The sequence below is a fragment of the Simochromis diagramma genome, unplaced genomic scaffold, assembly GCF_900408965.1.
Source record: "Simochromis diagramma unplaced genomic scaffold, fSimDia1.1 OVJJ01000314.1, whole genome shotgun sequence".
In the NCBI taxonomy this organism is placed as follows: Eukaryota; Metazoa; Chordata; class Actinopteri; order Cichliformes; family Cichlidae; genus Simochromis; species Simochromis diagramma.
Window position 1 is genome coordinate 1 of NW_024387021.1, and position 10,382 is coordinate 10,382.

At 39.1% G+C, this 10,382-nt stretch overlaps 1 protein-coding gene across 1 annotated transcript; it reads left to right on the forward strand.

Moving 5' to 3' along the window:
* The first annotated feature begins 409 nt into the window (after positions 1-409).
* On the forward strand, positions 410-10,074 carry LOC120739408. Its single transcript, XM_040041156.1, has 5 exons — positions 410-501; positions 7,557-7,747; positions 7,847-8,002; positions 8,448-8,537; positions 8,924-10,074. The coding sequence occupies exons 2-5, from the start codon at positions 7,646-7,648 to the stop codon at positions 9,209-9,211; spliced, it is 636 nt and encodes a 211-aa protein (XP_039897090.1). The 5' UTR covers positions 410-501; positions 7,557-7,645; the 3' UTR covers positions 9,212-10,074.
* The last annotated feature ends 308 nt before the right edge of the window (positions 10,075-10,382 follow it).

A 10,382-nucleotide genomic window follows, 5' to 3' on the forward strand; every position in this document is an offset into this window, starting at 1 on the left:
GAGCTTAAGTCTGCGGGTAAAGCATTGTTTAATGCTGTGCTTTTCTTTTATCCACAAAAGTCTCACTTTAGTGTTAAATTGCTTCTGCTCCTCAGCGTCACACTGGAAGTACCACACTCTAAAAAATGATTCATGGGGTTAGTAAGTAAAGCTTAAAATCAATAGCCTTTTCTGCATAAAAAATTAAGTTTGTTGCATGTACACATTGTAATCAGTTGATAACTTAATTTAATGAGTTGGTCGAAATGAAAATAAAGAAAACAGTCTTAGCTCAGTAATATATCGATTTTGAACAGACATTTCTGTGTTAACTTAACATGAAAGTGTATTCAGTTAATACAACTTAAAATCTCGTAAGCGTCCTTTTAAAAGCTGAGTACAAAGGCTGACTTGCCCGGACATGTGTGCTCTCAGACCACTGATCGAAAGAAACGGAGGCAAAGAGAGAAAGCGGAGAAGCGCCATTTTGTACGGAACGTTATCAAACGTTAAAGCTTTGTGGTGAGTACAGTTTTTTGCCTTGTTTTATTCACAGCAGCTAATAACTCTAACTTTAACTCTATCAACACACACTGCAAGAAATCCTTTTTACACAACACTAAACTCTTCCTCGGCGAGTGGTGGTGATAAGCTAGTAACGTTACACTTCTGGCTAACTTGTGAAGTAATTGGACCGTAACATTAGTCTTTGTTAAGTTTTGTTTTACGGTGGCAGCCAAATGGTGTTAATTGACACTGAGCTTCTGTAGCAGTAGTTTTAACTCTGCAAAGACAGGGTAATACACGTTTTTCTTCTTTCTACTTTGAAATCGTTGCAGCGTTGATGAAGGTTTGACCAGCAAAAGGCTGGGCCGTTTTACATTCATGACTAAACAAATGTAGGTTACTGAGTATACATTCGGTTTAACATCGATGCATTTTGATGTTTAAGTCCTAGAGTTATTTTTATGTGAGATTGAAGTTTGTTAATTGAGCCCTAGCTGAAGAACAGCCTGTGTCAAAGTTCAGTCAAAAAACGCGGGCGAGGAAGCGAACGCCATGTTGTAGAAACGCCACAGGAAAGATCTTAAGTAACATTCATAAACTAGTTGTTTTAATGACATTACATTGAGTGTGCATTAGCACATAAAATATAATTTTGCTCTTTTGGGTGTTAACTGCAGATACATAAGCGCAGTTGTATCACTTAAGAAAAAATATCTTTGATTTGGAAACATAAAGCAACTTTTAGGAGAAACTCAACACTAAAAATAATATACATAGTTTTAACTTTTAATGTCATAATGATTTCCTGTGAGATAATGATTAGACTAAAGACTATAGTTAAAAAAGCGTGAATATTGATTGCGTGTAGTTTGCCCATTTCTTTGCAGTAGTTTACAAGCATTTTTCTTGTTTTTCATCTTGAATATTCAAAAACAATGAATTAAAATTTACTGTAATGCTGATGTAGCACAAGTTGTTTGTACTACAGCCTTCTGAATCACCCAAGTTAAAGTAATTTAAACTGTTTGTTTTTAAAATGAAGTGGATCTGTAAAATTTGCAAATTTGAAACACCAAGAAAGACAGATCTCTTAAAGCATTATAGATTAAGACATGGTCATGGTGGAGAATTTCACCCTTGTCTTTATTGGGAGTGTTATTGCTCATTTAAAACATGGGGCAGCCTGCGAACCCATCTGTCAAGAACTCACTCGACCCGTGAGTCAGTGACACTGTCCACTGTACTGTCATTTAAATGTCCATGTTGTTCTTTAAACACTATCTCCACAGAAAGAGAATACTTTGAGCATATTGGTCGTCATTTAAAGAAACAGGAAACTGTGTCTTGTGTTTTTGAAAATTGTCCTTTCAAAACAAACATTCATGGAACATTTGCCTCTCATAGGAGCCGGAAACACACTCCTCATACACTTGATGACTTCAAGCCTGAGCTTTTGCAGAGGTATGCCAATCCTCTAAATGCAGGGGATGATCCTGTGGATGAAGACGATACTGAAGGTGCAGTGAGTGAAGACCCTGAAGGTAATGAAATAAGAGAATTGCCGAATTTAATAGAAAAACATGTAGCCCACGTGCTGCTTAAGTTGGAAAGCATATTCAATGTACCACAACGGTGTATTGATGAGTTAGTTGAAGAGCTACACTTTATCTCCTCATCAGCTTCAGGTCCTATTTTAAAAGAGATTTTACAGTCATGCTTAAAAAAGCATAATTGTGAAGTTGATGATTTGATCATCTCTGAGATGGTAACAGACCTATGTGAGTGCAACCCAATTACATTAGCCCTAGGGCATAATGGTCCTCTTTCCACCTCCTACAAAAGAAGAGAATATTTCAAGGAGCATTTTTCCGTGGTGGAACCCATAGAATATATGCTCAGTGCCAGGGAGCAGAGAAGTTTTCAATATGTACCTATTTTGAAGTCTTTGCATGAGGTTTTGAAGAAAAAAGAGATCCAGGATTTGCTCACATCTAGTAATGAAGCAGACAGCAGTTCCGAAAGTCAATACAAATCATTTCAGGATGGCACACATTTTAAAAACAATACATTGCTGTGAGAAAACAATCCAGCTATTTCTCTTATTCTGTATGTGGATGATTTTGAAGTGTGTAATCCACTTGGCACTTCAAGAAAAAAGCACAAAATTACTGCTGTGTATTGGGTTTTAGCAAATGTGCCACCATTGCTCAGATCATCACTAACATCGATATACCTTGCCATTCTCTGCAAGGCTGATGATATCAAAAAGTTTGGTTATAGTGCTGTGTTTGAGCCAATGCTAAAAGATCTTGCCAGCCTTGAAGAAGAAGGACTTTACATTCCTTCATTAGACATTCGAGTCAAAGGTACTGTGTATTGTGTTGTTGCAGATAACCTTGGCGCCCACTCTATCGGAGGATTTGTGGAGAGCTTCTCAAGTACACACGTCTGCAGGTTCTGTCTTGGAGAAAGATCCCAATTCCAAGTAAGTGAAGTTAGAACTGGAGCATTTAAGCCTAGGACAATACAAGAGCACAAGGCTCATGTTCAGACAGCACAGGGACATAATCATTGTTATGGAGTAAAGAGACAGTGCCCACTGACTGAAAGGCTAAAACATTTTGATGTTTTATCTGGCTACCCACCTGATTTGCTCCACGACCTCTTTGAAGGTATTGTACCTTTCGAGTTAGCACTGTGCTTAAATGCCTTAATCAAAAAAAAATATTTCACACTTGATGAACTTAATAAATTGATCAAAGAGTTCCCATACAGATGGGCAGATAAATCTGATTCACCACAAGCAGTTCCATTGGCTTTTGCAAAAAGAAAGACTGTCGCTGGAAATGCCCATGAGAATTGGGCTTTGCTTCGCCTCCTTTCCCTGATAGTTGGAGAAAGAATACCAGAGAGCGAACCAACGTGGCTGGTCATCCTGAACCTGAAGGACATAGTTGAACTTGTCCTTTCTCCTGTGCATACAGACCTAACTATTTGTTTCCTTGAAAGCAAGATTTCTGAGCATCGACACAGATTCCTGGAGACTTTCCCTCAGGAAAGACTTATTCCAAAGCATCATTTTCTAGAGCACTACCCACAGCTAATAAAGGCTTTTGGTCCCCTTGTATCTCTTTGGACTATGCGCTTTGAAGCTAAACACAGCTTTTTCAAGCGTGTGGTCAGGCATACCCACAGCTTCCGAAACATTCTGTTGTCTCTTGCAGTGAAGCATCAGTTCATGGTTGCACACCATCTACATGGTGGTGCAGTTGTTCCACCATCTCTGCAGGCAACAAAACTGTCAATAGTGGATTTGACTGTGCTGAGGGAAGACATAAAAAAAGCACTGCAAGTAAAATTCCCCAGCGAGTTGTTTGTCCAGATGGCAACTACAGTGTGTTGCAGTGGCACCAGTTACTCCACTGGAATGATCTTGGCACATGGCTCAACAGGTTGCCTTCCAGATTTTGTGGAGTTGATTCAGATAGCTGTTGTCAACGGAAAGGTTTGCTTTATTGTGAAATGTTTAAATGCATGGTATATTGAACATCTTAGAAGCTATGAACTCGAAAACACAAGAAGTGTTAAGGTGATTGAGCTGAGTGAGTTGTCTGACATCTTCCCAATGGCAGCATACACTGTTGCAGGGAAGCGTATTGTTACCCAGAAGCGTTACATTTATGTCCATGTGTAGTGGTCATTAACAGTTTCTCATTTGTTTGACTTTACACACCAGGCAGTTCTGGGATAAAATGCATAACCAAAAATACTCTTTATATGTGAGGTCATGATTTCATGAAGAAAACAAAAAGGCTGTTTACATTAACGTATGTATCTCAAACTTAAGTTAATCATTTTCACCTGGCCTTGCACCATCTGATGTGTGAAAGATTTGATTTGCTGGCTAATATGTTTACCTTGTATAAGTGTTTTGTTTTTTACAGTTCAAGTGAGAATGTTATATCTACCATCAGACATTGGACAATAATAATAATAATAATAATAAAAAAGCCTGGAACGCCTTTTAATCTCAGATCATGCCATTTCTTAGTGCAAAAAGAGATGAATCTCTTGACTCCCACTAGTATGCAGAAACAAAAAAGTAAATCTGAGTAGTAGTTGTAAATATGACTGGCATATAACTGAAAATGTTATGGTTGTAGCTTTTATGTGACATGTGACATTACTTTCAGCTACTGTAATTTTGTGATCTTTGTAGTTTTGCGTTTATCACATTATGCTTCAATGGAAAAATGGAAAATATTAAGAAGATGAAAAAAGACTCCTGTTATTTTCCATAGAAATAAATGTTTCAAACATTTAGTCTAACTAAAAGCAGGTATATAAATGGGCGCTCAGTTTCGCAGTAGTCAATTTTGACAAAAAGCATATATAAAATGTCACAGTGTAATGTGAAAGCTAATGATTAAAGACGTAATCACTACCTTAGTTCCTTTCTGCATGCAAGCTAATATCTCAAAGGTGATGAAAAGTCCTTAGCTTATCAAAGGTAATATTTACCTCTGATACTTAATGTCTTAAGGTTGACACTGGATGTATTCTATAAATCAAACTGAAGCGTGTGGTTTCTCTTACAGACGCTCCAATGTCTCATCAAACCAAACTTAGGATCGTTCTTCAGGACCATGACATTCGCAAACTTGACTTACCTCATGGCCTCCCTGGGACTGTGGGTGAACTTGAGTCCATTGTAAGAGAGACATTTGGGCTTCAAGGGAACTTTACTTTGCATTACAAGGATGCTGATTTTGGAGAGGAATATTTCAGTCTTACCTCAACAAGTGACATCAAGGACAAGGACACAATAAAAGTGGTTAACATTGTTGAACCTCCCACATTTACTCTGAACTTAACTGAAGTGAACACTTCCTTTGAAAGTGAATCAGAAACCTCCATCTATAGCTCAGTGACCGCCGTCGGTCCTCCCCAAAGCAGTTGCTCATCCGGATCCCAGGATACACTGATTCTATCATCACCTGAACCTGGGATTCAGCGATCACAGCGGTGGCCGGCTGAATTTCCTGTACCTCGCTTTGCCTATGACACAGAGCTTTTGCTTGCCTCAGGAAATGAAGCTTTCAAGAAGGATGGAATTCCACTCAACTTTACCTCAATCCTTCCAGACATCCTTGAGAGACTGGCTGAAAGCGTCTTTCAGTATGTTGCCTACCCAACAAGCGCACAGTTTGTGGATGTTGCTGAGGCGCTGATTCAGAAGCATCCTTGCCTTAAAGAACCGGGGTCATATAATGGATGCTATGGATGGCAACAGAGACTAAAATATAAAATGGGCAACTATAGAACCAAGTTGAGAGGGCTCGGATGCCCTGAACTTGATGTGAACTCTCTCAGAAAGAAGCGACTACATGAGAAAGCACCTGCAAAGAATGTCAAAAAGCCAAAAAAGTCAGAAGTGAACTATTTACAGTGGGGCAAAAAAGTATTTAGTCAGCCACCGATTGTGCAAGTTCCCCCACTTAAAATGATGACAGAGGTCAGTAATTTGCACCAGAGGTACACTTCAACTGTGAGAGACAGAATGTGAAAAAAAAATCCATGAATTCACATGGTAGGATTTGTAAAGAATTTATTCGTAAATTCGGGTGGAAAATAAGTATTTGGTCACCTCAAACAAGGAAAATCTCTGGCTCTCACAGACCTGTAACGTCTTCTGTAAGAAGCTTTTCTGTCTCCCACTCGTTACCTGTATGAATGGCACCTGTTTGAACTCATCATCTGTATAAAAGACACCTGTCCACAGCCTCAAACAGTCAGACTCCAAACTCCGCCATGGCCAAGACCAAAGAGCTTTCGAAGGACACCAGGAAAAGTATTGTAGACCTGCACCAGACTGGGAAGAGTGAATCTACAATAGGCAAGCAGCTTGGTGTGAAAAAATCAACTGTGGGAGCAATCATCAGAAAATGGAAGACATACAAGACCACTGATAATCTCCCTCGATCTGGGGCTCCACGCAAGATCTCATCCCGTGGGGTCAAAATGATCATGAGAACGGTGAGCAAAGATCCCAGAACCACACGGGGGGACCTGGTGAATGACCTGCAGAGAGCTGGGACCAAAGTAACAAAGGTCACCATCAGTAACACACTACAACGGCAGGGAATCAAATCCCGCAGTGCCAGACGTGTACCGCTGCTGAAGCCAGTGCATGTCCAGGCCCGTCTGAAGTTTGCCAGAGAGCACATGGATGATACAGCAGAGGATTGGGAGAATGTCATGTGGTCAGATGAAACCAAAGTAGAACTTTTTGGTATAAACTCAACTCGTCGTGTTTGGAGGAAGAAGAATACTGAGTTGCATCCCAAGAACACCATACCTACTGTGAAGCATGGGGGTGGAAACATCATGCTATGGGGCTGTTTTTCTGCCAAGGGGACAGGACGACTGATCCGTGTTAAGGAGAGAATGAATGGGGTCATGTATCGTGAGATTTTGAGCCAAAACCTCCTTCCATCAGTGAGACCTTTGAAGATGAAACGAGGCTGGGTCTTCCAACATGACAATGATCCAAAACACACCGCCCGGGCAACAAAGGAGTGGCTCCGTAAGAAGCATTTGAAAGTCCTGGAGTGGCCTAGCCAGTCTCCAGACCTCAACCCCATAGAAAATCTGTGGCGGGAGTTGAAAGTCCGTGTTGCTCGGCGACAGCCCCAAAACATCACTGCTCTCGAGAAGATCTGCATGGAGGAATGGGCCAAAATACCAGCTACTGTGTGTGCAAACCTGGTAAAGACCTATAGTAAATGTTTGACCTCTGTTATTGCCAACAAAGGTTATGTTACAAAGTATTGAGTTGTATTTTTGTTATTGACCAAATACTTATTTTCCACCCTGATTTACGAATAAATTCTTTACAAATCCTACCATGTGGATTCATGGATTTTTTTTTTTCACATTCTGTCTCTCACATTTGAAGTGTACCTCTGGTGCAAATTACTGACCTCTGTCATCATTTTAAGTGGGGGAACTTGCACAATCGGTGGCTGACTAAATACTTTTTTGCCCCACTGTACCTCCTCACCCACAAGGAGAAACGGAAGAAAGTTTGGAATATGGAAGAGTGGAGCTCCTCAGTGAAGTGAGGAAGAGGGACAACTGTCAGATCATCAGTGACAAAATGGCGAAGACATTCTCCATTCGCAGGCAGGAAGTTGTCAATCAAGCACCAAAAATCAATGACCTGAAAGAAAGATGGCCTGCTCTTTTTGATGCAGTTCAGGTAAATATTTTTCCATAAGATAATTTGCAGTATGTATTGTTTTAAAGTAAATTGTATACATTAACATGTTGTGCCTATTTGTGCCTTTTTTTTATACAGATAAACCAAGAATTCAGAAGGATCACCACTGTTAACCTGGAGACAACATTCATGGCAAAGCTGGACCAGTACTCTCAGAAAATAATGTCCTTGCTGTCCTCAAGAGGAGGGGCTGCAAAAATGCGCATTCGGCGCATCCAGAACATGCTGCTAGAGGTATGAATGAATGAAATGTAGTTTATTTCAAATAGGATAATCCACTTTTTTTTTCCAATAGGTGATATTGAGTCTTAAAAGGTAGCTGTTTACAACTCAACTATGTCAAATTATTGTTTAGAGCTTGAGGCACAAATATCAATTAAAACTATAAATACTTAATAATAAAACAAGTTATAGGTGATGTGGATCATGATTGGCAGAGTAATTTGCAAGATTTTGCAGTTTTTCTATTTGTTACCTGGATTTTTCAAGTTCATGAATTGATCATTTCAGAGAAATGGCTCTTTGAAATGATCAATTCATTATTTTGATTATCACTGGAAATCTATAATTGGTACAGTTCAGGCCATATAAAGTCAATCCTTTTTTTTTTTTTTGGATGTAATTATCAAAAACCCATCCTCCTCGAAGAGCAGTTCGACATTCTTTTTCTTATTCACAGGACGATTCTGTGGAGAGAAGGCGAGAGGTCGCTATCCGTGGCTTAGTGGTGTATCTCAGGGAAAAGGAGGAGGATCTCTTCAAAGAGCAGGTAAATCAGACATGACTATACTTTGTATTAGAGCTATGATCTAATCTATTATTAATTGATTTCTAAATTAATCGGCAACTATTTTGATTGATCGGTTTGAGTAATTATTTTAGAAAAAGAAGTCCAAATTCTCTGGTTTCAGCTTCATAAATGTGAATGGTTTCTGGTTTCTGTACTCCTCTATGACAGCAAACTGAATATGTTTGACATTTGAGGTCATCATATTGGGCTCTGAGAAACATTGACATTTTTCACCATTTTCTGACATTTTCTGGACCAAACAACTAATCAGATAATCGAGAAAATTGTTAGTTGCAGCCCTATTTTGTGTTACTCTCGTATAAGTATGATTACTTAAAACATTTATATTGATTCTGACCTACCAGGATGGTGGAGGGGATATTACCAATGAAGTGATGAAGATTGTAACCAGAGGTGCCACAACGTCTGATCCAGCCAGCGCAAGGATCATACTTGAAGGAACAGAAGTCCTAGCAGACCTGGATGTACCCAGAGCCTGTGCCTTGCTAATGGGGCTGATATATGCACTCAACCTCAGCTACCCAAAAGAACTGAAAAACACTTTTGAAGTGTTTCAAAAGATATTCCTCGAGCTGGATGATCTGAAAGCCAGTCCTAAGGTAATGTCACTAAAAAGTAAACTGTTGTACTAAAAAATGTGAAGAGTGAGGCTATCCTCAAATTAAACGGGAAATGTTCCACTGTTGTTTGCAATGTGTTGTGTTACATACTGTACAGTAGGCAGTAGGTGTAAAGTTGAGCGTTGAGCATTAAGTACACCTAGTTCAAAATAATGCACTTTAAAAGGATAGATCGGGTTTTTTGAAGTGAGGCTGTATGAGGTACATATGTATAGTGAGTGTATTACACACAGTAGATGGCAGTCAGTAAGCTCCACCTACGGAGAAGCAGACGGGGCCACCGGCACGCAAGATGAGCCTCCATCCTAATAAAACTGATGTCAGTTTAAATGTACATTATATCAAGAATATGTTTACTTTATTTTGCTATCAGACAGCCTTTTCTGTGAGGAAAGAGAAGTTCTACTGCTTGTTGTTTCAATCGCTCTGGCCCACCAGCGTCCATGGACAAAAACAGCAATTTTACCTGACAGCACACAGGAGTTGCTGGTCTCCTGCTGCCTTCATCAGTAAGTGTAATTGTGTTATTTGGTGACTTTGGTGTTAGTTCGGGTTAGTTCAGATTTACCAAAGTCACACAAACAAACTGAGCCTATCGTGCGTGTCGGTGGCAGGAATGTGCTGACTGCTGTCTACTGTGTGTAATACACTCACAATGTACTTCATACTTAAAAAAACCTAAACTATCACTTTAACACAAACAAACTTGAATCAGAGCATGACTGTCAAAATGTTCAGTCTTTTTGAGACAGATTTACAGGGGTGTTTTATGTCATTTATTTTATGGAGGCAACAATTTTGTCTGCTATTGAAATGTCAATGAGTCTGGAATGGTGGACTGGTGTTCTAATAAACAGTTTGATCATAAAACTGGAATTTCAATGTGTAATTTATTGTATAATTGTAAGTTATAAGTCATTGTAAGTTATTAGTACTCAAAAAATTTAAGGTAACAATTTGCATGGATATTTCTGAGTAGAATAAAAGTAAAAAAATAAGTTTTAATAACTAAATGGAGTAATTTTTAAACAATTAAAATTAAGTTGGTTCAACTTAATTAAGCTTGTAGAGGACAAAGCAAATCATGTTGTTTGTACGTAAGGAATAGAGTTTGCCTAACTAGAGAACTCTTGTGGCATTTACGCTATAGTGGCTAAGCTGAAGTAACTTAAAAAGATCCATG

Bases quoted from the DNA above. Each gene is read 5' to 3' on its own strand.
- LOC120739408 (XM_040041156.1), top strand. From the start codon at position 7,646: ATGGCGAAGACATTCTCCATTCGCAGGCAGGAAGTTGTCAATCAAGCA. The intron at 8,003-8,447 runs GTATGAATGAAT...TCTTATTCACAG, and splicing joins TCCAGAACATGCTGCTAGAG to GACGATTCTGTGGAGAGAAG. The intron at 8,538-8,923 runs GTAAATCAGACA...CTGACCTACCAG, and splicing joins AGGATCTCTTCAAAGAGCAG to GATGGTGGAGGGGATATTAC.